This window comes from Raphanus sativus, chromosome 2 (assembly GCF_000801105.2).
Source record: "Raphanus sativus cultivar WK10039 chromosome 2, ASM80110v3, whole genome shotgun sequence".
Classification (NCBI taxonomy): Eukaryota; Viridiplantae; Streptophyta; class Magnoliopsida; order Brassicales; family Brassicaceae; genus Raphanus; species Raphanus sativus.
This window is the reverse complement of record NC_079512.1, coordinates 2,869,410-2,896,587: the sequence shown is the minus strand read 5'-3', so window position 1 is coordinate 2,896,587 and position 27,178 is coordinate 2,869,410. Positions and strand designations below refer to the sequence as shown.

At 38.6% G+C, this 27,178-nt stretch overlaps 3 protein-coding genes and 1 non-coding gene across 5 annotated transcripts; 2 read left to right on the top strand and 2 right to left on the bottom strand.

Annotated features, from left to right (window-relative positions):
• The first annotated feature begins 9,597 nt into the window (after nt 1-9,597).
• LOC108824071 (uncharacterized) lies at nt 9,598-10,955 on the top strand. Its single transcript, XM_018597414.2, has 2 exons — nt 9,598-10,139; nt 10,660-10,955. Exons 1-2 carry the CDS (start codon nt 9,681-9,683, stop codon nt 10,834-10,836), a joined length of 636 nt encoding a protein of 211 aa, XP_018452916.1. The 5' UTR covers nt 9,598-9,680; the 3' UTR covers nt 10,837-10,955.
• Nucleotides 10,956-12,111: 1,156 nt separating this feature from the next.
• On the top strand, nt 12,112-12,183 carry TRNAD-GUC (transfer RNA aspartic acid (anticodon GUC)). Its single transcript has one exon. It is a non-coding gene; the product is annotated as a tRNA-Asp (tRNA).
• Nucleotides 12,184-12,818: 635 nt separating this feature from the next.
• On the bottom strand, nt 12,819-15,266 carry LOC108842526 (uncharacterized). Its single transcript, XM_018615460.2, has 3 exons — nt 13,518-15,266; nt 13,240-13,432; nt 12,819-13,098 (listed from the first exon to the last, which is right to left on the bottom strand). The coding sequence occupies exons 1-3, from the start codon at nt 15,008-15,010 to the stop codon at nt 12,934-12,936; spliced, it is 1,851 nt and encodes a 616-aa protein (XP_018470962.2). The 5' UTR covers nt 15,011-15,266; the 3' UTR covers nt 12,819-12,933.
• A 174-nt stretch (nt 15,267-15,440) lies between these two features.
• LOC108842525 (inorganic pyrophosphatase TTM1) lies at nt 15,441-19,101 on the bottom strand. 2 transcript variants are annotated; one of them, XM_018615458.2, is made up of 12 exons: nt 18,946-19,101; nt 18,375-18,730; nt 18,180-18,294; nt 17,714-17,909; nt 17,515-17,628; nt 17,231-17,404; nt 16,899-17,093; nt 16,669-16,791; nt 16,481-16,593; nt 16,232-16,394; nt 15,924-16,145; nt 15,441-15,800 (listed from the first exon to the last, which is right to left on the bottom strand). In XM_018615458.2, exons 2-12 carry the CDS (start codon nt 18,709-18,711, stop codon nt 15,576-15,578), a joined length of 1,977 nt encoding a protein of 658 aa, XP_018470960.2. In that variant the 5' UTR covers nt 18,712-18,730; nt 18,946-19,101; the 3' UTR covers nt 15,441-15,575. The 2 variants fall into 2 exon arrangements, with proteins under 2 accessions (XP_018470960.2, XP_018470961.2); XM_018615459.2 differs by having other exon boundaries at nt 16,232-16,355.
• Nucleotides 19,102-27,178: the final 8,077 nt, after the last annotated feature.

Below are 27,178 nucleotides of genomic sequence, written 5' to 3'. Positions count from 1 at the left end.
TTTCGTTCACTCCTTGCACGCACAGAAGCAGTGGGAGCTGTTTGGTCCAATACAACCAGGCTCGGTTCTGAAGCTGAAGCTGGATCGGTGGAAGCGAAGCTCGGTTGTTGATCGTTGGAAGCGAAGCTCGGTTGGTCAGTGGAAGTGAGAGGAACAATCTCTTTGGAAGTGGACACCATTCTGCTTTATCCTCCGGCAAGATCTTATATACGAGATCGCCTCATCTGCTGTATCCTCCGGCAACAATCTCTGCAATAAAAGAGAACAAGTTAACCCTGGACGACTTAAATAAAAGTTGGGAGAGGATTTGGTTCCAGCTGGAGTTCAGACGACTTATTTGTTAGTCTTCTGGATGGTTTTTCCAGCTGGACGACTTACAAATAAGTCGTCTGGAGGTTTTCCAGCTGGAAAACCTTCCCAGGACTTATTGTAAGTCGTCCAGCTGGATAAACCTTCCAGACGACTTATTATATTTACAAATCTATTACAAAGACCAGACGACTTAAAGATTTTGATATTAACCTCTTTGGGCCAGAGGAGAAGGCTGTTTCTTTTGTGGAGAAGGCTTTTTCGTTGAGGAGCAGGCTGTTTCGTCTGAGGAGCAGGCTGTTTAGTTTGAGGACAGGCTGTTTCGTTTGAGGAGCAGGCTGTTTAGTTGAGGAGCAGGCTGTTTAGTTTGAGGAGCAGGCTGTTTCGCCTTTTGAGGAGTAGGCTTTGCCTTTTGAGGAGCAGGCTGTCTGGTGGGAGGAGTAGGTATGAATTGGTTTGAAGTGGAGGCTGATCCTTTTGAGGAGTAGTCTGTTTGTTACATAGCCCCGGTTTCTGGTGGCTTGTGTGGGTAGGGTGTTTTTTACTAACCCGGTTTCTGGGCTTGAGGGGTAGCCTGAATTGGTGACACCAACCTTCTTCTCCACAGCTTCCAATCTATCGGGATCTTCCTAATTCTCCCTGATGCACTTCTTAAACCCCTCTTTCATCATGTCACCTAAGTCCTTGAACATGTTTTCTAACTCCTCTCTGGTCACCCAACTAGCCTCTTCTCTAGCCTCTTCTGTAGCCTCTTCTGTAGCCTCTGTAGGAGCCCTCTTCTCTAGCCTTTTAGGAGCCTCTTTAGGAGCCTCTTTACGAGCTTTCTTCCGAGGTCTCTGATTGTTCTTCCTCCACCTCCTCCACACCATCTCTTTGGCTCTTTTCGATGGAGTCACAAACTTGGGTTTGTTACCAGTGGACTTCCCAGCAATCCATGGTCCACTTCCACGGTCTCCGATCTACATCCTTTAATGATGTTCTCCGCGGGCACGTCATCAACCTCAGAGTCCCATTTTTGGCCACATTTCACTAATGTCCTTCTCAACAAAGTTGATCACGCGGGTCTGCAGTAAATAGAAGAAGAATCGAGTTAGATATTTGAAACAAAATACTAAATAGACGACTTAATTTATAAGTCGTCAACTAAGTCGTCCAGCTGGACGACCTTCCAGACGACTTATTATTAAGTCGTCTACTAAGTCGTCCAGCTGGACGACCTTCCAGGACGACTTATAATAAGTCGTCTACTAAGTCGTCCAGCTGGAAGACCTTCCAGACGACTTATAATAAGTCGTCTACTAAGTCGTCCAGCTGGAAGACCTTCCAGACGACTTATAATAAGTCGTCTACTAAGTCGTCCAGCTGGAAGACCTTCCAGACGACTTATAATAAGTCGTCTACTAAGTCGTCCCAGCTGGAAGACCTTCCAGACGACTTATAATAAGTCGTCTACTAAGTCGTCCAGCTGGAAGACCTTCCGGACGACTTAATTAAGTGAAGATGGAAAGGTACCTGACTCAAGATAGCAGCTTTCATGAATCTGCGGCCTCTGCTGCCGTCGTAAGCCAGAATCGGTGGAGACGGACTGTTTGCTCTGGGTAGACCAATACTTAGCACCCAATCCCGGAATAGCTTCGTACGCCCAGACCTGAAGAACTTGTATAAAGCCATCCACGGTGTAACAGCCAGTAATATCTTTGTTCCACAAAGAGTCCATCAGCACCTTAAACGCGACTCTCCCCCATGGATAATTCTCAAACCTTTCTAAATCCATCACTAGCCTTGCGAGAGTAGCTCGTGTAGCGCTTGAGAACTTTTTCCCTTCAATGAATCCAGTGAAGATGGAAAGGTACGCGAGTCGCTTGCGATCTTCCCTGGACCAATCCCCGCATCTCTTCAGTGCTGCTATTATCTGATCAGTACTTGGCCCAGCTTCCCGATGAACTCCCATCATCTCCCAGAAAGAAACCATCTGTGGGGTAACTTCACATTCTGGTGTCTCAAGGTCCTCGATGTAGTCGCAGTTTAGACCAGTGATGTTTTCAAACTCTAACAGTGAAAACCTCGCAGGTTCTGGACCAACGAGACACCACATCTCGTACTTCTTCTTAATGTCCAGCTTTAAACCGAGCAAGTGGTGAACCAGCCTTGAAGCCCAACCAAATCCCTGCTCCTTGAACTTGATGAAAACTCCCAATCTCGACTCCTTGAGCTCTTCAAATTCAGCATCAGTGAGAGCTTCCCTAAGAGCAGTATGCAACTTCGTGTTATCCGTATGATACGAAATGCTATTGTGGGGTTCTGGCTCTTCCCCTAATGTGTATAACCTACGGGGGAGTTCTGGAATATCCATCCTTTTTGTCTGCAAAATAATCAAAGACAACAATAGAAGTCAGAACACAAGCTAAATCAATCACGCCTTAATTGTTACTCCAGACGACTTAGTAGACGACTTAAATATAAGTCGTCTAGAAAGTCGTCCAACTGGACGACTTAGTTGACGACTTATATTTAAGTCGTCTGGAAAGTCTTCCAAATGGACGTACTAAGTCGTCCAGGTTGAAGACTTTCCAGACGACTTACTTACAAGTCTTCCAGTAGAAAAATTTCAAGCGGACCTGATTAGTCGCAGAAGGAGTTCGAGTACTCGTCATTGTGGTTATAGATCTGAAAAAATAAACGTGAAACGGTGAGAATGAGTAAATTGAAAGAGACAACGTTTTATGTTCATCTTTTCCACGAGTTTGATGACTTACCGGCGTTAGGGTTTACAGAGAAACGGCGCTACGGTTTACAGAGAAGAAGCGGCGGCGCTAGGGTTTAGAAGAAGCGGCGGCGCTAGGGTTTAGAAGAAACGGCGGTGCTAGCTAGTGTTTAGAGTAAGCGGCGGTGAGAACGTTGGTGAGCACGGTGGCGAGGGCGACGGTTTGTTCGGAAATAGTGGAAGCGGGGGCGCTAGGGTTTAGAGGAATCGGCGGCGCTAGGGTTAGAAGAAGCTGCGGCGACAACGGTGAGAATGAAGTGAGATAGATAGCCGACGTTGAGAACGATGGTTGTTCGGAAATAGTGGGAATTCGAATCGCCTTTGATATCGCCGGTGAGAGAGAACTGTTAGGGTTTCTGTTCGCGGAAAATGAAAAAAAAAAAAAAAAATCACCTTATATATTGGGTAAATAATCCGGTTAGCTTTAAAAGTACATTGGTAAACTTTAAGGTTTGGTCCGGTTTAGACGACTTATTCTGGCTGATAATGTACATCAGACGACCTAATATTTAGTCGTCTGGGAACAGAAGACTAAATATTAAGTCGTCCAATACCCTAAAATGAACCCCTAAACTAAAATGACTAAATTAACTTACTAACCACGTTATAAAATCAAATTATACTTCAATAGTGTTTACTATACACAGAAACGAACACGCCTAGGTAATTTTAAAAATTTTCAAAAACGGTTTTAATGCTTTCCAAAATCTAACCCTAAGAACACATACAATACTACAACATATGTTGATGAAACATAAACTAAAGAATATCATGACTCACTACTTTCACTCATCTGGGCTGAAAACAATTGAAATTTGTTATATATTAATTTATATCTCTTAAGACATATGTTAATTACATAATTCCAATTTTTCACTTATCAAAATATTTTTTACAAAATTTTTAAATTATGTTTAAGAATAACTGTCCAGACGACTTAACTTAAAGTCGTCTGGACGACTTATTTTCAAGTCGTCTGTTTACAGACGACTTGCGAGGGGTAGAAACGTAAAAAAAAATCCGTTTTTTTGTTTGTTCACAAGGAGATAGTTGTAATTTCAATAGCCTTTTAAGTTACTTTTGCCTTTGACCCAAGTTGGGGTACTCTTTTGGGTTTGACTCCAAGTTTTGAGTCACAATTGGTAATTCTCCCTTCAATAATTTGGATACCAAATGATTATATGTATACTGTGTAATGTCAACATTACAAATTTATTAATGCCTAGAGATTGCAATTCAATTAAGGGTAATGATATGTATACTGTTAGTTTTTGAGTTGTTTGGTTTAATATGTAACATCCTGTTTTTGAATTGTTTTTCAGTATAAGTTCAATACTCTACCTATATTTTTTTATTTGTATTTTTGACGATTCATGCAAATTCTCCTTTCCAGTTTTTTAGCTGTTTCATGAAAAATTAAGGAATTTTAGTTGTTATGAATCATACATTAGTGTTTGAAAAAATAGAATGAGTATATATATATATATATATATATATATATATATATATTTAAACTGTTACAAGTAATCTAGTCACTTGTGCTAATACATTACTTATGCTATTATTAATTCAAATTCACATTACCTATGTTGCGAACCTTGGCCTCACAAATTAAGATACTTTATACCGTGATTTTAGCTATATGTTAATTTATAAACCGAATAAAGAATTTCTCAATAAACACAAAAAATGAAATCAGAATTTTCAAATTGATCAGCCACCTCGTGGGAATCTTGTAGATCAGAAAAACAATAGTCATCAAAACTGTAGTTTTAGGAATGATTATAAAAACATTAATTTATGAACACTGTAGATAAAGGGGGAGCCCCCTTCAAATGGGATCAACAGTTTCTAATTAATGTCAAATAAAGACAAGCAAAGATGGTAAACTGAAACACCAACTGGATTTGGACCTGAGGGAGTAGTGGATGGATTTACAAAGCCACCCTTGAGTTGTTGCTATCAATAGAAAGACGTAATGGCGTGTGTCTCCGAAACGATACACAAAGACAAAGAGAAGTTTTATTCAGCTTGTGGAAGATTGTGGATTGTGGACTTCGGAAGGACGTGTTTAGTCGTGGAGCAAACAAATATATTTTCTTCCTTTATAATTTGTGGACTCTGTAATTATACAAACGTAGCTTTTGATTTCCTATTATTGAAATATATCATTGCATGAGTGACAATTCATACTTTGATAAAATCTAATAGATGTTCCCTATTCATCATTTATATGATTGTGAAGAACAGGAATTCTAAGATATTTATACCCTTTTCAGCATAATGGTTTTTATAGTAGATTTCACTCTTACTATATTTAGTTTTAAATTAACTGAATATAATTCTAAAAAGTGAGACGATGGTGATTAATAAAACTGAATATATAAATTGAGCTGGAATATAGTTATTTATATTATACATATTTAACATACTTTGTAATATATTACATGCATTGTTGCTTCATAATCCAATACATATTTTGTTTATTTTTACTTAAATTCAGTTTTCTTCTATTCCAATTGGATAAGTACTTTATAAATGATCAAAATTATAAAGAGGAAGACCCAAAGTTGGGAGTGGAGTCCAGGCCATTTGTTACTCTGGCTGTGCCTTAGGTTATGGATTTAAAGATGAATATTGGTTAGTTTGAGAATATTTTAGTCAAAAGTAATGTATAAATTTGAACATAAAATAAGTAACAATATTTAATGTATAACAATAACGAAGGAGAGAATTTATAGATGCATTGCATGCATCCACGAAATTAAGGAGGACAGCTTCAAATGGACCATGACTTTCCCTAAAGCAGATGGAAACTGTGTGGGGCTTTCTATTCATTTCCGTCTTATTGCATGTATAACAAACTAAATTTTAAAATACGTACCTAATATTTTTCTGTATAGTTCTAGTTGATTATTGGTTGATTGTTTCTAGTTCAACCGGGCTTTTGAAAATAATTCATAAATTAAAAACAAAACAAACTTCTTAGTTATATAATATAAAACACTTTATAGCTTAAGATGCCATCTTTTCATAAATTCAAGTATTAAAACAAAGGTTCACTACATAAGCAAATACTCCACCAAACAAAAAATATTTGGGGGCCAAAAAAAATTCTATAAATAGATTGGCGGGTATGCACATCATTTGGATTTGGCGGCAGAGAACAAGATGGGCAAGTTCAAAGATCCAAAAACATTGTGGGAACCACCAACCACCACAATTTTGGAAGTGGCTCTAGTTGGAATTTAAGCTTCTCGAGTATCTGAAGTCTCTTTATAATCTTAACTCTTAAGCCTCTTAAACCCATAAAATATTTAATTTCGACTTTAGGTAGTCTTAACACATTTCTAGTATTTTAAGTTTCTAACATATCTATTAAAAGTATTAACACCAAAGACATGCTTCCAGATCACATATTTGTATTTTTTTTAAGTTAATGTTCGTACAACTAGCATCATAGATACTTCTTTTTATACTCTCTATGATCAAAAGTTCAAAACATACGTCCATTCCATAAAATGTTGCTAATTTAAAATACTTTGTATGAAAAATAAGTATAATGTGAAATAAGAGTATGCTTTTCACAATGTAAGACGAAAGTACTAAAACTCGAAAGACAGAATAAATCTGTAAGTAAGACTAGAATTTTTTTACCCAAACAAAAAAATCATAGTGAAAGAACACATACTTTTCTCTGAGGCTATGACCAATGCTATTGTCAGTGATACATTGAACTTTAAAAAATATATCTATATATATTATAATAACTTACTCTTTTTCTACAGCTTATCTCAAACTTGACTCGGACCATACTTTTCTAAGTTATGACATGGAGACAAAGCGATTGTATCAATAAGCTTAATTGTCGGAGAACATGTTGGAGCTGAAGGACTTGATTTTCTCTGTTCTGGTGAAAGACTCATCACCTGTTGAAGCAATCCCTTCTCCAGATATCTACACGAAAAAGTAAAAACACAATCACCAACAAAAAGAACACATGCCTCTTTTCCCTGTGATCAGCAAAAGTCATTATAATTCCGGCCTCGAATCAACAGCAATTTAATGGCTGCATCTTTCAGTAGCAATAGAGGAAGGTATATTACGGGTGCAGGGGGAGGTTGTGGGCCAGCTCCAGGTCCAACTTGGCTTAGTGGAGGCACCGGTCCTAATCCTGGAAGATGAGTAATGTTTGAGCTCTCTGATTGGCCAGCCATCCAAGAAGGACCTCTGTCTGCAGCCATCGGAGCTCCTAATTGGTTATTATTATTGTTGGAAAGAATCATTAAGAACGGAATAAATCAACTAAAAAGAAGTATGGTGCTTGGGAGAAAGCATAAGAGACAAAGCAATACAGTTGCAGAGCCAATCAGCAAAAATCACATAACATATCACCTAAATATAAGATAGTAAGAGTATAACTACCTGATATAGTAGCTGACTATAAATTGGTTCAAATAGTGAGCTCCAGTCAGTCAAAAACATAAATTACAATTATGGAAACAAAAGAAAACCGATAAGAACACATGAAGCATGGGTTGAGAGTGATGCTGAGGAGGTCCACCATGGTGCGGAACCAGCGTTGGGACCAGTCCAAACTGATGATGATATGTACTAGGCTTGTGCTAAGCCAAATGAGGACCTCCAACCGAGTGCATTTTTTGTTGTTGTTGTTGCTCCTGCAACTGAGTAGAGGAGACTGAGATGGAGCGCCTATTGGTTGGAGAAACAAAAGGTGGAGGCATAGTTACTGTTGGGTTTTACTAAATCTATGTCCAAATTATTATTACGATATTATTCACTTTAGATTTAAAAATCAAGTTTTTGGGTTCATTTCTAAGATCTACCAATTAGTTCCTGCGAGACTTTTTATTCCAACTTGAAGAGTTCTATTCCTACGGTTTCATTCTACTAGAAGGATATTTTGGTCTTTTTGTAAATCTTTGTCAACCACTCTGATATTAACTATTGGGTTTTATTTAACAGACAAATATATATTTTCAGATTTCTCCCCCAAAAACCTCATACTAATTAGAATTAGACATCTATTTAAATATTAGATAGTTTTTGTCTAAACTTCCAATATGAAATTTTGTTTGATATCTCAGAAGCATTGCTTGTTTTCTAACGAGAGCTTCTGGTTTCTTTGTAGCTGCTGGCTCTTGTGATCCGACACCGCCTTGAACAGATGATACATGAGCTTGAACGTTTGGCTTTTTCAGGATAGATTGGTGAGACTGTTGAGGTTGTGGCGTGACTTGCAGCTCAACTTTGGGAATCTAGATGAACAGAGTTGTAAATGTAAGATGCAGGAAAGGAAACTATTTTGTAGTTTGACATAGCTTCGCTAAGAACATGAATAATTTCCTCTAAAAAACTATTGCTGACAGATTATATAGCATGGTTTGACATAGCTTCGCTAGTCAATTTTTTAAAAGTATGAATTCAAGGAGAAGACAATCATAGATGTATGTGACTTTCACTTTTCACTTAGAACCGTATAAATATTAAGTTCATTGCAAGGAAAATTAGCCATGTTAGGGTTCTAGTTGTATTTATATCCGTTTTTAATCAACTTCAAACTAATATTTATATCCGCTTTTTTTTTCTATTTACATGTGTTTGATCTTTAAAACTATGCGAGTCTACGTATATTTTCAATTATAACTTAACTGATAGTAAAAAGATAGACTCATGAAACTTATACTAGATCAAGTGTCTTTTCACTTTCAGCTTATTATAATTCCTCACATTTTTGTAGGTTCTCCTGAATAATTTTAGCATAGATCTACGATATAGACATGCATTAGAAGTGTTTCAAAAAAAAAAAGTGTTTCAAAAAAAAAAAAGACATGCATTAGATATCTAAACTAAATAAATGAAATTAACTCAAATATTCTTTGTGTACCATGTTAATTGAACATGTAACATGCATTAATCTATAGACCTATATATATTAGAGATATATCTTTTTGTAAAGCAAAAGCTTGAAGCACAAGTTTACAAAAAAAAAAATTTTGAATGGAAAAGGAAAAACGGGGTTAAATTTGAATATACAACTACAAAGCGTGTGACACGGTTTTGGCATCATCACTTTCTCGTTGCTGCAGATATTTTCTTTTAATTTTTTTTTTTGTTTTCATATAGTTTCCCCTTGAGTTCATTACAAACCAATAAATGGAGCCAGGAAGAACTAAAGCTTGCAACTGATATGGTCAAGCAACAACTCATGTACAACATCACTATAGCTTAATAGTGGCTTTCCTGTGAGTGTTTTTTTTTTTATTTCTTGTTAATCAGATAAAATCCAAATTGTGTTACTTCCTCGAGTTTATTCTCCTAATTATTTAAAATCTGCATGGCTGTATTCTATCAGGATGTTTTAAACATGATTCATTTGTGTGTTCTGAATCTCATGTTGTATAATAAGTGTTACCGGACTGCAAATATAATTTCGATATTTATAAGAAAAAAATCTTGATAGGGAAATAAGCGGGTCAAACTGAATCAGGCCGGGTCGGGTCGGGTCAAGTCAAGTCAAATAAAAAGCCTTATCCTCTCCGCTTCACTCTCTCTCTCACATATCCACACAAAAAAAAAAAAAAAAATGGCTCTCACCGTGAGCACCGGTGGCGGAGGAGCTAGCCTCCGCTCCATAGACCTCACGAATTCTTCTCGTAATCCCTTCTCCACCTCCAAACTCCATTACCCATCGAGAGCCCGTCTTCACATAGTCTCTGCCTCCAAAAAAACATCCTCCCAAACCGGTCGGTTCGACAGCAAGAAGCGTCGGACCCTCGTCCCGACAACAACAACCAAAGAACAGCCGGAAGAAAGCAACGGTCTCTACGACGAGAACCCGCCTTCTCAGCTCGAAACCGCCTACGACGATGACGACGAAGATAGGTTTGCGGTGAACACACGCTTCAGAGGCGATCCAAAAGACGCGCCAAAGATTTCGGTTAAGGATCTTCCCGGGCTTGAACCGGATCCATTCGAAGGTCCTCAGTGGGATGGTTTAGGGTTCTTCGTTCAATACCTATGGGCTTTCGGGATCCTCTTCGCGGTAAGTTTCACTCGATCAACTTCTGTTACTCTGTTTATTAGATAGAGTCTGATCAAATTGCATGATCGGTTTAGTGTAAACCGTGTATTTAACCGGTTCTTCTAAACCCTCTTTAATCGTGTATTCAACCGGTTTTCATGGAACATGAGTTAAATTGTGTCTTAGTTCTGTTGTTCGGTTACGGAGTCTGTTACTCTGTTTTTTATATACAGAGAGTTCACAAGAACCGGTTAAATACACGGTTTACACTAAACCAATCATACAATTTGATCAACTTATGTTACTCTGCTTATTACAGTTGATCAAATTGTATGATTGGTTTAGTACAAACCGTGTTTTTATCCGGTTTACATCTTTCTTAGTTGTTTCTTAGTTCTGTTACTCTGTTACAGAGTCTGTTACTCTAGAGTTCACAAGAACCGGTTCACAAGATCGGTTTACACTAAACCAGTCAGACAATGTCAATTTGATCAATCTCTAATACTGTTACATGAGGTTAACGGTTTTGATGGTGTAACAGTTAATCTCCGGTGCTATTGCGGCGGGGACGTACAACGAAGGTGCGACGGACTTCAAGGAGACGCCAGTGTATAAGGAGGCGATGGAGTCACGTGACCTTCTTGATGAATCAGAGGGTTCGAACTCCGAAGATGTGTTCGAGTCTAATCCGACAGAAGTGGCGCCTAGTTTGGAATAGTTTTTAAGTTCTATGTGTTTTAGATGTGTTTGAAGCATATCATGAGCTTCTTGTGTTCATAAATGTTACAGAATCAAAAAGCTAAAGTGATTACTAAACCAAGAGTTCTGTTTTTTTTCTTTGTTCTGTTTCTTGATTTCATTTCAAGAACTGCAGAACGTTGTAAAACGTACAGAATAATCTATTCTTGATTCACAGTAGAAAAAAAAAACGAAACTGATGAATGTAGCTAAACCGTGATAGTAGTTAATATGCAGAGAGATTCATATGAGGAGAGATCCGGGTAAGAGTGCAAGGATGATTAGCTGAATCTTAGATTTGGAGCCAGATGATCTTAGACCATAACCTAGCCACAGAAAGCTGGTGGGTCTTGGTGCCACTTGAGCCACTGGGGTTGCTGATGAAAAATGAAATTGGTAACAAATTAACAATTCTTGTTGAGATGTTAACCTTTTTTATGTTTTGGTTTAGATGCAGATACTAATTTTTTTTAGGGAAAGTGGCTTACCCTTAACATTAGAGTTGTTCTTTGCACCTATAGAAACTTGAGAAACCGGTTGAGCTAGAAGGTGGTGGAGCAACTGAGGAGGAATCACTAGGTGCCTCTACTCCTATTAACAATAATGTTATTAGTGTCAGGAAATTAATCTAATTTTTATTAACTTTGTATAGAAATTCACATACATGGGGAGGAGCAAGAGGATGAATTGGCTGGAATGCTGCAAAGAGTTTGATTGATTGGAAAAGCAGGTGACAGAGTAGAAGTATTGTTGATCAAGAGACAAAGACTAGTTGGTTCTTGGCTATAGATTTGGTTTAAGCCGTTACAACAGGGCTGAGCAGGAAGCTGGACAAAGCCTCGAACGAACGGACCACATGAAGCCAAGGAAAGAAGCATCGAGGCACATGTAGCTGGGGCTTGAGCGAGAACCTGTTGTAGAAAGATTGGAGACAAGGAGATTAAGAGAGTGAAACAGAGAATAGAAGAAGCCATTTTTTTCTTGGAGAATAAGTTTCTTTCTTCTTGTTTGTAAGATAGTGGTGGTTTCTTGAGTATTTAAGGTCTGAATGAATTGGTTTGGTATGTGAAAGTGGACAGGTAATGTTACTGCCCATGATGTGTGTTTATTTCGTTGTAACACTTGATTTCTTCATGTTTCTTTCTTGTTTGGTATTGTCAACACTAGTTCATACATTATGCTGCTTGTTGACCAAAAGAAAGTTGCAATACGTATTAAAATACAAATTCATAGTGAAAATACAAAAGACAACAAGGTCGTTGTAATATAGTGGTAAGTATTCCCGCCTGTCACGCGGGTGACCCGGGTTCGATCCCCGGCAACGGCGCTTAAATCTTTTTTAAACATCTTTTTGTTTTGTTTTTTCTTCACTTTCTCTTACTGTAGAGACAATACTCAGGTACTTATGTTGCATAAGGCTGTTTGGAAAATAGATGTATAGATTGATGATGCTGTAAATAGGAATTCGAACACACAGAGCGTGCAAAGACTATTGTCATGGAGTCTGACAAAACTAAGTTCAGAATGTTTTGGTTACGGGAGAAGAGCAGCTAACGTGGAGGTTTATGTCTCTCCAGTACCGCTTGATGTGCCTGTGAATTCAGCCATCCATGGTGAGGAAACATTACAAGGTGACGAGAGATGCCTGTGGTTGATGTATCGTCTAATGAGTTTGATTGATTATGCTCACCATTGTTTTCACATCCTCTCACCGGGAATAGCTTTTGGCATGTGGTGTCGCTGTTTCTGCTAGCTTGTGGAACTGACACCAGTTCAACAGACAGGCCAGTCAGCAATATGATTAAATCAACTTCTTGTGATATCCTATGGATTGGCTTAGTATACATAATGTAAAGTGTGTTACAATGGCATATGGACCTATAGTTTTGTGGCTCTAGAGAATATAGTGTAGTGATCAGTCAATCCAGTGTTGCTTGATCCTCAAGTTTCATGAGTTACGTGTAGAAAAAACTAAGAAACAATTAGGGAAGATGAAAATTTTTCTTTTGACAGTTAAAAAGAATGAAACAGAACATAAGAGAATGACATCATAATCCCTAGTGAAAAAAAAGATGAATCATTGGAGCTCTGATGGATCTTGAAGTAGTGATGCTCTTTGCGGATTTGAGAGCAAAAGCTCCTGCATATCCCTTGGCAGTACACTAAACACCGCCTGTAAATCCTTCTTCAGTTTCTCAAAACTTGCTTCTGAATCTGCATCTCCTCCTCCTGATTCCCTCAACTGCAAAAGATTGTTTTCAATACCGTTAACTGTTTGGTGCAGCTACAAAAAGGAACTGGTTCAATGTCTATCATTACAGAATGCTAGCTAAATCTAACATAACCATGCAACTAAGAGTCACAAGGGAAGATAAAAACACACCTTGACTTCCTCATTAATGTACTTCTCAATGGCATCAAAGGAGTCCACAGCTTCCAGTTCATTCATCTGACATGTAATCAGCCGCATATCAGTCCTCATTCTAGCCAGCTTCCATAACCTACGCTGTTCTTGCTCAGCAACCGCACGCCGTCTTTGGAACCAGGGAACAAAATTAGGCCCTTGTAAAAACCGCCTGCAAAACAATGGTACCGAACCAGAATAAGACAATAACTTCAAATGATGTTTTTTTCACTAGGAGAAGACTTGTATGTATATACCTATACAAGTCAGGCCAGTTTGATTTCATGCGTTTAGACAAGAACTTGCCAACACCTCTCGCGGATAAGTTCGAAAGAAACTCATCAGCACCGAAAGAAGGAAGCGCAGGGGGGGCGACATAAGGGGAAGTGCCATCAGAAGGAGCGTTAACCTGAAAATAAGGACCAAAAGGAGCCAAGAAGTTGGTAGTCAACTCCAAGAAATGCCGTCTCAGAATCTCATTATTCACAACCGACATCGACTCCTCAACTCTAGGAGACATCCCAGCATCCACAAGCCTATTCAAAACCGAAGTATCCGGCTTCGTCACCGCCGAGTAACTCGTCCAGAGAGCTTCCTTGTGCTCCGTCATAAGACACAGAGGTCCATCTCTCCTAAGCTTCACCGCGTTCAGCAAGTTCGTAGGAGAGAATCTTCCAAACGCTTCAGACTTACCACCACCGGATAATCTCCCAGCGGAAGACCTGCTAGAAAACGGCACGCGGTTCGAGTTCAGAGAAGGCGTTCCAACGGAGACAACATGAGGCATACTACGAAGCGCCTTGAGGAAAAAGAGATTAGTCACACCCAACACCATAGGAGGGAAAGCCTCTCCTTCCCGGAGAGAGTTCAACCTAGCGAAGCCCGGATCATGTATAGTGAAATACGGTCTAAAATCAACACTGCAGAACAACGGCGCAACAAGACTCACAAGACAAGCAACCGCCTCCGAACACTGCGGCGGGGTCGGCGCTATGATGAGAATCGGCTCACCGATCAGCAGCAGCTCCCATAACGTCCATAACTGCAACAACAACCCTCTGTAAACCCCGAAGAGATCGGCGTCGTGGAAGAGACCTTGAGGAACAGATTGGTTCGTGGGAAGGAGAGGAGCCATTGAGGAAGCGGACTCCTCGTGGTAGTACAACACACCTTCCTTCTCCAGAGGAAGGCTGTGAGGAGGAGGTAAGTTGACTTTGAGCGTTGCGTTACCGATGGGAAGCTCCATGAGCTTCCCTGGGACGGGGGGAGGCCATAGAGAGACGAAGCCGGCGACGTGCTCTATGGCTTTGTTCCCGACGTCGAAGTAGAGAGGACCGATGATTTGTAGTAACGGTCTGAAGACGGAGGAGTAAGGTGTGTGGGAGAGTATGACGACGGACTTCTGCTCGCCTCCTCGTTTTAGTCTCTCGTCGTGTCTCTGTCTGTTGAACACGTAACCGTATAGGTAGGTGTTGTTGTTGTTGAGGAAGCGGAAGAAGAAGATGCAGTCGTGGATGCTGGAGCGGTTGTTGTGTTGTTTTTGGGAGACGGAGTCGGGGAAGGAGTTGAAGGAGACTTGGATCTCTTCTTGTTGGGAGAGGGAGTCCGGTGGGTAGGATTCTTCTAGGATTTGGCCTTGTTCTAGGTCGAATCTCATTATGCAGAAGGAGTGGATCCATTTCGATAGAGAGTCGAGATCGGGTTTTATAGTGAGCTCGGGCTTCACCGAGAAGGATGGAGAGCGGCTCATTTCGAAGTTAACGGGAAGATATTCATGGGATCTTCATCATTATCACTACTCATCAAAAGAGATTCATCGATACCAGACGTTTTAGCAGCTTCGAAGGCTGTTCTTTGATCGAATTCAAGAACAGAGGAGGTTCAGAGGAGGGGGTGCAGAACTGTGGATTGAGGAGGAGATGGATTGCAATGTGGTGAAATTGAAATCAAAGATTGAGTTTTGGCGTTTCGATCTGAAGAAAGAGAACCGCTAAACGAAGAAGACGAAGATGAATTGATGGACAATGTTTGGAGTTGTTGTATCTTTCTCTAAATTGCACAATAGGTCCTCTATATTTTTCAATTCTTAAAATGTTGCCCTGTACTTTATTCAATAGGATTTAAAGACAGACATGTTAAAGAACTTGCTTCATCTACTGTGTAATTTTATTGCATAATGATTATATACGAATCAGTCTCTTATTCTTGGCAAATTGTCAGGACTGATTTATCCAGTTTGTATCCCAAACTGTGCTATTTACATCATTGCCACTGGCCCTGGGTTTAAACACTGCAGTAACTAACTGTTACAGCAACTACTTGAGACGACTGTAGGCAAAAACGCCGAGACAGCCAATGGCCAAAGCAAGAACAACAGGTAAAGCAGCAGCAACAACTTCGAGGTTCTGTGTTGTGCTGTTTGTTCGGTTGCTGTCTAGTCTCTCTATGCGAGACCTTTCTCCAACATACTCCCTAATGAGATTGCTCAGTGTGTCCATTTGATGCATCATCTGTCGTTGTCCACGAGCAACCAGTACAACCTGTTCCAGATGATAAAAGTATATATTAAAAAATCTTCTATAAGCATCTGATGCTCTGTTGATTCTATTGGGATGAAGCAATTCAAGAATAAGATTGAGAATGGAAGAAAAACAAAAACGTACCTCTTCCATCAGAGGAGACTCCCTTATAAGCTGAGATGCGGATGAGGACAGTGATAAAAGGGAGCCATTGCCATTTTCCATTGGTAAAGCCAAGTTGTGTTGACTACCTGAAGCAGCTATCCTGTTCGGGATCTTGGAATTCAACTCTTCGATGCGGGATGTGAAGTCATCCATCCTCTCGTTCAGTGTTGATATTTGATCTGACAGCTGAGTGATAACACCCTACAGAACATCATATGTTCAGTTATTTTAATTGTAAGCCAAACTTATGTTCTCAGGGCGCAAAAACAGAGAGACCAGTACTTTACCTGATTTGGAAGAGTGGCTGGTGAAGCAGGGGCTCTGGCATCTAACATTCTATTGTTAACAGCAAGCCTTGTCAAGTTAGGCAAGACTTTGTGTCTTTGATTTGTGTAAGACTTTGATACACCGCTGTTAAGACGTGCATCAATACACAGGTCAGATGATTCCCTGACGTTACATATGTTGTCTTTTATTCATAGGTTCCCGTCTTTTTCTCAAAATAAAGCCAATCAAGGAGATGGAACAGAGGTTACCCGTGAAGATACTTCATTCTACTATCAGCAGACGCTCTTGAGAGGGCTTCTTTAGGGCTAGAAACTGTATCATCATCTAAGCTAAGTTTTGTCTTCAAGTCGTCTGGCAAAGCCTGAAACATGACCAAAACGCCCGAACGTATCAAACTACCATCATGACACAATCAAATAAATCACACAACTCATACCATAACATCATTCACAAGCCTCTCCAGTTGTATCTGTTCAATATATGTATGTGGACAATATGAACCTTCCAATCCGAGTTGGCTAGCCACATTTTCGACAAAGGAACGGTCTCTACCTTGTACCTTCATAACAGAAATGGACAAAAAGTTGATACAGTAGCTAGTTTCAAAAAAGACCACCTTAAAAAACAGTATAAACTTTTAAACAGAAAAAGAGAAGAAGATACTACCTGAACGTATGTCCGGTTCAGTTGTTCCAACCAATCAGTCTTCACAATAACCTTCTCATCGTCAAAGATATGACTTTTTCTTTTCAAGATTGTTGCAATGGTATAACCCAATGCCATTAATCCTCCCAGAAGGCGAACGCTGACTTCAAAAGTTATTCTGGGTGATATAATAAATGGACGATCTGTAACCCATTCCTGAAAAGCAATACAGTGAACGGTAAGCATTCATCCAATAGACTACCCACTCATTCCACTTTTATGTGAGCTTAGAATGTATAATCTTAGATGGCGTTTATGCATAAGAAAATAGCTTGAACAAGTATTAACCAAACCTCAAACATGAGATTGTATTTTCCATCCCGGTTCCTCATTCTGAGGTATGATTGGCATGCTTCAGGATCCTCGCCTGGTGGTAGCAGATAGATGTCGTAAGTTTCCTCTGTACGCTCCTTGAAATCCTCAGACATAACTGCTTTCAGTTGTTCTGGTGTTACAGCCTTCGTTGACTACAATAAGATAACAAAACTCACTCAGACCAGGAAAAAAATGCTGCAACAATACTGCCACTGCCAGTAGCATATAAAATATAAAAGCGCCACAATATAAATGCTGTAACCTTTAGAATATATGTTGGGCTCTGAAAGCCACTGAAGGGGTTAAACTTGTTTTGGATCTTAATATGAGCTGTCTTCAGGTCAGGTTCAATAAACGCCTTGTACATAGGATAAACCTGGTTGGAGAAAAAACACATAAAGCATCCATAACTCATTGTTCAAAACTCAAAACAAACATCAAGAAAAGATTAGGTTGACAACCGTCTCGGAGATTTGATGAATGATCTCTTCAGGTTCCTGGCCAGCACGTTGAATGTCCCGCAAAACACGCTTGACAAGATCAAAATGCACTCCACCAGTGACAGAGACACGAAGATCGAGAAAAGGCCTTAGCTTCTCACTCAAAGCGTATATGCCTTCAAGAATAACAATGCGAGAGCTAGGCACCTCAAGCGTTCTACACAAAAACAATAACTAAACGGATAAGTCCAGAACTGGATAAGTCATGGTGTCTACCTCTTAGGAACTAACAGTTGTTCAGAAACCACTAATATATGTGCAGAGAAAATATACATCAATTTTTCCACATCACTAACTAAAATAAGGGGGACTGTACATGAACACTTTGTCCATCAGGCATCACTAGATCAAGTGGTTTCCAAGAATTTAACTGAAATAATGTCTATCCACGACTGTTTGGACTGTGGCATAAGAAAAAAACCATTACCTGTAACCAATTCTCGAACTTGACTTGAAGTCATATATAGGAACCTGAACAGACTTCCCATCCTTTAAGCCATGTAGATTATCAAGAAGTGTATCATAGTCAGTCAACCTCGGATCTACAGCAACAAAAAAAAACATTCCATTAAAACCTAACCAAAGAAACAACTGAACCAAGCCATAGTTTGTTAACATATACCATCAAAGTTCCCATCAATCACACGAGTCCCATCATTATAATTATCCATATTTATAATAGCAATACTAGGCATAAAGTTGAGGATCTTCTCCGTGAACACAGTCTTCCCAGCTCCAGAAGGCCCAGCAAGCCCAACCAAGATGAGCCCATCGTTCTTCTGAGCCAGTAACTGGCAAGCGCGGATCACAGCGTAGAAGCCTTTCTCGAAAGATAACGGATCCTCGATAGGGACGATCTCGTATCTCCCGGAGTCTTTTCTCTTGATGAGCTGGACCTGATCGCGTAACAACCCCAGCCTCCGTCGTGGTGACAGAGCAACGGAGCTATCAAGCGCCATTTGCAATGAAGTAGATAACCTAAAAGGCACAAATTACAGAAAATCAAGTTCTACTCGGACTCAAGAGATCGATCAATGATTTGAGATGCGAATCTACTTCAGGTTTGAGCCTTCAAGCCGAATAAAATCGAATAAATACACAGAGGATGACGTTCTGAATCTGATCGTAAACAAAGGAATCAAAAAGAGCAATAGAGACGATATAAAAAACGAGAATCTCTAGGTAATCGTTACCTAACCGAAGGAGAATCGAATCGGAGAAAGCTTCGCCGGAGCTCGAAAGAGATGGTGAGAATAAGGGTTGAAGATATTTTCGTGGCAGTCAATGTCCAATGAGAGTCAGATGGAAGACGAGAGATGACTAGAGTAGAGAGATCGAACAGTAAACCAATCATACCAGCCGTTTCAAATTGAATTTATCCGGTTTATTTAATTTATCAAAATGTAGACCGAACCGAAAATTCATTATATACTACTGATTTAAACCGTGAATCTAACCGGAAACTGAATTTAGAAATAAACCAAATCTAACCGTTGAAGATATTTTCGTGGCAGTCAATGAGGGTCAGTAAAAGACGAGAAATCGAGTGGAGAGAGCGAGAGAGAGAGATCAAACAGTAAACCAACCATACCAGCCGTTTCAAATTGAATTTATCCGGTTTATTTAATCAAGTTGGTTTATCAAACTTTAAACCGAACCGAAAATTCATTATATACTACTGTTTTAAACCGTGAATTTATAGTCACATACATATAGAAAGAGGTTTCTCTTCCGATCTTTGCTTTCTGTGCGTGATTTGTTACTTGGCTGATTTGAAATATAACATAAATCATTGTAAAGTTTTCCATTTTTAGAACTGTTCATTTCGGAGTTTGATGTCTTGTGTTCTGAGATTCTCGTGATTCTTTAATACGGAATGAGAAACCTTGTTATACACTTGTACGATTATGAAAAAGTTTTCACTTCACCAAAAACTATTAGGTAAATAAAAACATCTTCATTAAAATTAAAAGCATAATATACATCACATTCTTCTTCTACTTAAAAGCATAAACACATAAACACACCTTAATATTTTTCTGTTTCTTACCAACGTGGATAAAAACATCTTCTTAAGCTAGTATTTACAAGGCAACTTAGAAACATAAGGAAAAAAAACCTTAATCTTCTTCTTCTTCTTCTTCTTCTTCTTCACTTTTCCTCTTGACTCACCTCCATTAGCACCTTGTTCTTGCTTTTCTCCCTCTGCTCCTTCTTCTTGGTAGGTTCTTTCTCCTTCTTCTTCTTCTTATCGTTGTCATACTGCGTTTCACCATAGTAAACGGTCTCTTTGGTGACTTTGACTGTGGGAGAGGAACTCATTTTTTCAAGAAGAGAGAAGCGAGAAATAAGAGAGAGAGGATGTTGATAAGCTTGAAAGATTAGCTTAAGATATAAGCTATCCTAATCCTAATGTTGTTATGAAAGTCTATCATGTAATGGGATTAGGAAATATTGTAAGTGTTATCTTTAGTAGGTTTAGGAAGTTGTCTTAGCCTATATAAAGCATTGTAAGTTGTAAGGAATAATCACGGATTGTGTGATTGTTTGAGAGCTTAGCTTTGAGTGATTTTCTAAGCTATTGAAAGTGGTGAATAAGAAACCTTGTTTCTTATACTTGTGTTCTTGAGTTCTTGAGTTCTATAATTGGTATCAGAGCCATAAGGAAACTTGACCTTTGATTACGAGATCTAATATTCATCATGGGAGATATAAAAGAAGTGAAGAACGAAGTCGAGCTGAGCAACAAAGATGTCGGATCTTCAAACATCAAACTTCCGATGCTTAACGCTACTAACTATACTGTCTGGGCTATGAAGATGACAATTGTTCTCAAAGTTAATGATGTCTGGGAAACCATTGAAGATGGAAGCAAACATGTGAAGAAAAATTACATGGCTATAGCACTAATATTTCAATCTATTCCAGAAGCTCTAACCTTGCAAGTAGGTAATCTAGACACAGCTAAAGCTGTTTGGGAAGCAATAAAATCAAGGCATGTAGGAGCAGAACGAGTAAGGGAAGCACGCTTGAGCACTCTGATGACAGAATTTGAGAAACTTAAGATGAAGGAAGGAGACAGTATCGATAGCTTCGTGGGCAAGTTAACTGAAATCTCTTCAAAGTGTGCGTCACTTGGCGAGACTATAGATGAACCTAAACTTGTGAAACGTTTCTTAAAAGGTTTACCTAGAAAAAGGTATATCTTTATAGTTGCCTCCATTGAGCAGATGCTAAATCTTAATGAGACTAGCTTTGAAGACATAATCGGAAGGTTGAAAGCATATGAGGAAAGAATAAACGAAGAAGATGAAGAAGAACAGAGTGATGATCGAGGAAAACTTATGTACGCCAGTAATGAGCAATATCAAGAAAACTATGGAAGAGGAAGAGGACGTGGCACACGAGGAGTTTCAAGAGGAGGAAGAGGCCGAGGTCGAACTGGATATCATGCCCAAAGAGAGGCTTACAAACAGGGTCAGTACGGAGCAAAAGATAAAAGCCACATTACCTGTTTCTCTTGTGACAAAACTGGTCACTACGCCTCTGAGTGTCCCGATGCAAAACTGAAGTTACAAGAAACTGTGGAGAAGAAAGAAGATGATACACAAGTGGCAGATGATTTATTAATGCATGAGCTAGTATACTTGAATGAGAAGAAGGTGAAACCGAGTGTGTTCGAAAACGAAGAAGATATGGAAAACGTGTGGTACCTTGACAATGGAGCTAGTAACCACATGAGTGGAAATCGAAGATTGTTTCACGTATTGGATGACAATATCACAGGAGTAGTGCGCTTTGGGGATGACTCTCGGATCGATATAAGAGGAAAAGGATCAGTTAGGTTTATCTTAACTAATGGCGAGAAGAAAACTCTGACTAATGTGTATTACATACCTGGTTTAAGAAGCAACATTGTTAGCTTAGGCCAAGCTACAGAGAGTGGGTGCGAGATAAGGATGAAGGACGATATATTGACATTACTGGATAAGAAAGGAGCATTGATCATCAAAACGGCAAGAGCTAAGAACCGACTCTACAAAGTTGTGTTGCAGACTGATACGATTGACTGCTTACATGCTGAAACATCTAATGAATCATCAAGATGGCACGCTAGAATGGGTCATGTTAACTCTGAGACGATGAAGAGAATGATAAGTAAAGAGTTGGTCACTGGATTACCGAATATAACAGTAAAACATGAGACTTGTGTGTCGTGTTTGCTTGGGAAGCAATCAAGGAAACCTTTTCCTCAGACTACTTCCTTTCGAGCAACAAGACCCCTTGAACTAGTGCACGGTGATCTATGTGGCCCTATTACTCCTCGGACTGCAGGACAGAAACGATACGTGTTCGTACTAATCGACGACTTCTCTAGATACATGTGGACCATATTACTCACAGAGAAAAGTGAAGCTTTTATGAAGTTTAAAGCTTTCAAGGAAACTGCAGAACGAGAAACTCAAATGAAAATAAATGTCTTCCGATCAGACAGAGGAGGTGAATTCTGCTCTCACGAGTTTGATAACTACTGTAAGAAGCATGGGATTAACAGACACACGACAGCACCATACTCTCCACAACAAAACGGAGTTGTTGAGCGACGAAATCGTACTTTGCTCGAGATGACAAGAAGCCTTCTGAAACACATGGGAGTACCTAATGAGTTTTGGGGAGAAGCTGTTAGACACGCTACATATTTGATTAACCGGATTGCAACTAGATCTTTGCACGAACAGACTCCATACGAAACCTTAAGAAACAAGAAACCGAATGTTGCTCATCTTAAGGTATTTGGTTGTGTCTGTTATGCAAGAACAGAGGTGGCTGGAAGAAAGAAGCTTGATGACCGTTCAAGGATCCTTGTACACTTAGGAACCGAACCTGGTTCTAAAGCGTACCGGTTATTGGATCCTTTAACCAAGAAAATAGTTGTGAGTCGTGATGTGCAATTCGACGAGGAAAAACGATGGAACTGGAACGATAAAGATAACGCAAGACCAGAACAGAGTTCGTTTGACTTAATACCAGTAAAGGGTATTTACGATCAAACACGAGATGAAAGAGAGAATGAAGTAGTCGAAGTGGAAGCTTTGGATGACGAAGAAGACAACTCTGTTCTGGACGAAGAAGACGACTCTGTTTCAGAAACAGAGCAAGGTAACGTGAGAAGATCAACCCGAGTAAGCACAAAGCCCACTTATTTGGAGGATTATGTCTTGATAGCGGAAGTGGAGAGTGAGAGACTGCTCATGGTTATTAACAATGAACCATGGGACTATAGCGAAGCAAAGAGACACAAAGTATGGATAGATGCATGCGTAGAGGAGCTAAAGTCAATCGAGAAGAACAGAACATGGGAGCTAGTTGATTTGCCGAAAGGATTTAAAGCCATTGGACTCAAGTGGGTGTTCAAGGTTAAGAGGAATGCCGATGGAAGCATAAGCAAGTTCAAAGCACGTCTAGTAGCTAAAGGATATGTTCAAAGACACGGTATTGACTATGATGAAGTCTTCGCACCGGTAGCTCGTATCGAGACAATTCGTTTGATTATTGCTATTGCTGCATCAAGAGAATGGGAGATTCATCATCTCGATGTAAAGACTGCTTTCTTACATGGAGAACTGAGAGAAGAAGTGTACGTTTCACAGCCTGAAGGTTTTGAAGTCAAAGGAAAAGAGCATATGGTTTACAAATTGCATAAAGCGTTGTATGGTCTTAAACAAGCTCCGAGAGCATGGAATGTCAAGCTGAACCGAATCCTTCATGATCTTGGTTTCACTCGTTGCTACAAGGAGCCATCACTTTACCGAAAACAAGAGAAGAATGATCTTCTACTTGTATGTGTCTATGTCGATGACTTACTAGTTACAGGTTCGTCAATGCGATTGATCAAGGTGTTTAAGAATGAGATGGCACTAAAGTTCGAGATGAGCGATCTTGGAAGACTAACGTACTATCTAGGCATTGAGGTTTGTCAAACAAACAAAGGTATCGTGCTGTCTCAAGATGGCTATGCTAGGAAGATACTCGAAGAAGTTGGAATGCAGAACTGCAACTCTACTCTCATACCGATGGAAGTAAACACGAAGCTTGGAAAGTCACCAGAGGAGAAAACTATTGATGAAACAGAGTATAGAAGAACCATCGGCTGTCTCAGATATCTGCTACACACGAGGCCAGATCTATCATATGCAGTGGGAGTGTTGAGCAGATACATGAAAGAGCCTAAGGAGTCTCATGGAGCCGCACTTAAAGTCGTACTAAGATACTTGAAAGGGTCTACTTCTCTTGGTCTATGTTTTGCGAAACAAGAAGAACAGAAACTGATTGGTTTTAGTGATAGTTCTCATAACGTGGATGTTGATGATGGCAAGAGCACAACAGGGCACATTTTTTATTTCGGAAACAGCCCTATAACGTGGTGTTCTCAGAAGCAAGAGATTGTGGCGTTGAGTTCTTGTGAAGCAGAGTTTATGGCTGCTACTGAAGCTGCTAAACAGGCTATCTGGCTCCAAGAACTCTTAAGTGAGGTTATGGGAGATGAATGCACGAAGGTTGTGTTACGAGTAGACAACAAATCCGCAATTGCCTTATCTAAAAATCCGGTGTTCCATGGTCGAAGTAAGCACATCCACCGAAGGTTTCATTTTATTAGAGAGTGCATTGAAAACGAGCAAATAGAAGTAGAGTATGTTTCAGGCAATGAGCAGAGAGCCGACATTCTCACTAAGTCTCTTAGTCGAGTTCGGTTCAAGGAGTTAAGAGAGTTGATTGGAGTGCAAGTGGTATGTGAAGAATATGTCAAGCTTAAGAGGGAGAATGTTGATAAGCTTGAAAGATTAGCTTAAGATATAAGCTATCCTAATCCTAATGTTGTTATGAAAGTCTATCATGTAATGGGATTAGGAAATATTGTAAGTGTTATCTTTAGTAGGTTTAGGAAGTTGTCTTAGCCTATATAAAGCATTGTAAGTTGTAAGGAATAATCACGGATTGTGTGATTGTTTGAGAGCTTAGCTTTGAGTGATTTTCTAAGCTATTGAAAGTGGTGAATAAGAAACCTTGTTTCTTATACTTGTGTTCTTGAGTTCTTGAGTTCTATAGAGGAGACACAAGACGAGTCGAAAGAGAGAGATAGAGAGTAGAGAGAGCTAAACCGATAGTGAGGATATATAAAGTTCTTAAGAAACCCAAAAGATTATGTGCAAATAAAATCGATACAAAATCTTTTTGTGGGGTCTACGCTTATGATGGTTTTCAGAAGTAGGACGACTTGCAGTTTTAATAAATGCTACTGATGTGTATCATTCTTTAGTATTGACTTTTATTACTTTATATCACTCCTAATTCAAACAAATACTTTTTTGTTAAACACATAATAATTTAGTAAGAGTTAGTTTATGAAGATTAATTTGCATGTGAATTGTGCTGTGTTTACTTTTCGTAGTCATGGACTCATGTAATATATAATGTAATATTAAGAAATAAACACATTATCAAAGTATTTGAGTAGCTACCTAACGAAAAACAAAAATCACCTGCATAAACACTACAGTGCTTGTACCATACATATATATTTTGTAGTGTATAATGTTTAGGAGAATGATATGGTGGGCCTTTTCTTGGTTCAACATTCTTTTTGGAAACTAAAACGTATCTTCTGGGCATCTCCTTTGCAAAAGACGACACCGTATCAGGTCCCTCTAAATCACTTTTCAAAGAAAGGGCAGTTGTCTCGTAAAGCCTACGGATAATTTGTTCTGTAATCTCATTTATCAGTTGTTTTTTTTCTTCTAATTCTACTATTTGCATGTTAACATGTATTCACGTATGGTGGGCCTTCACTTGTTCAAAAAAAAAAAGCATGTATTCACGTAGCTAGTCATGTGATTGATTATATGTAAGATTAAAAACATAATATTTCTTTTATATTTGACCTTATAATATGAGTCATGTGATTGATTATATGTAAGATTCAAAACACCTTAAAGCAATTGTTTTGTTCTTTGTTATGCAGCGTAACAATATGATCAACGTTTTTTCCTCAAGTATTAGGCCTATATTAATGTTCCTTTTAGAACGTTGAGCAAATTTTGTAACTTACAAAATAATTCTCCTTACATTTTAGTCTTATTATAATTTATTATTTCAAACATATCATTTTGTAAGTTTAAACTAACGAAATAAAACTACTTACTATTAAGAAAAGCGTGGGAAGAAAAGTGAAAATCATTTGTAGATGCTGAATAATTGAACAATTAGTGGACCCAACTCGTGAACTAGGCAGCGAAACATATGACCAAAAGTGGTCACCTTTTGTGTGTGGTTACTGTATATTAGAATGGGGAATTGGCAAACACACAAACTCAGAAATGATTTATCTCAAACCTTTTGTGAAATAATACACGTTTGTTCTTATATTATGAAAAAATATTAAGTATGATGATAACATCTTTAACGTATAAAAGTGGTAAACGTAATTCTATTTTTGAAATAATTATGCTATTTGTTCGGTTTTTGGAGTTAAACATGAAATAAGACTGAAAAAACAAGTTATCTAAATTATTATCTCAATTATTAATATATGAACGACTAGCAACTAGCACACGCACATTTTCCAAAGTATTACAATTCACAAAGATCATATATCCCTTAAATTCCGATAATGATGTTCATTTAACTTTGTAATTTTCGTTTCAACGACAAAGCATGCACTATCTCACATTAAAAGAAAAACTGAACCCATGTACATTGCATGTGAACATTGGTGAGTATCAATTAATTAATTACAAAATTAAATATGTAATATATGAATCCAATTGATGAGTAAGTCTATATCCACTACTTTTCTCAAAAAAGTCATATTACGTACACTGTACACTGACATACATAATATGAACTGTATAGATTCATTAAATAATAATAAATCATTTGACAGTTTTCTCACTATTTGAGCTGTGAACCTTTTCATAAATAAAATTTCTAATAAAAATATACTAACTGGCAATTCTGATAGTTCAACATTGATTAATTAATTAGTTTGTTAAATATCAAATCTGTTAATTTAAGCTTCTTCACGTTAACTTAATTTGTACGCTAATCATGCATAGTCATAATAGTGTAAGATTATAAGAAAAACACATTAAAAGTATTTGACCTTTTTGACCCAAAAAGAAGTATTTGACCTTTTTGACCCAAAAGGAAGTATCCTAGATTCCTAGTATAACTTTATCAACGATTTTCAAATTATTAAATATATTTAAAAAGAAAGGAAAAGGAAAACGGCTGCTCTCGTACACGGGACAGCATACTGGCCGTCAATGCTTATTCAATGCCCTACTCTAAGACAAGTGTATTCTGGTAGTTGTAAGTTTAAGAACACGTAATATTCTAGTTTGTAATTTTTTTTTTTTGTCCTAGTTT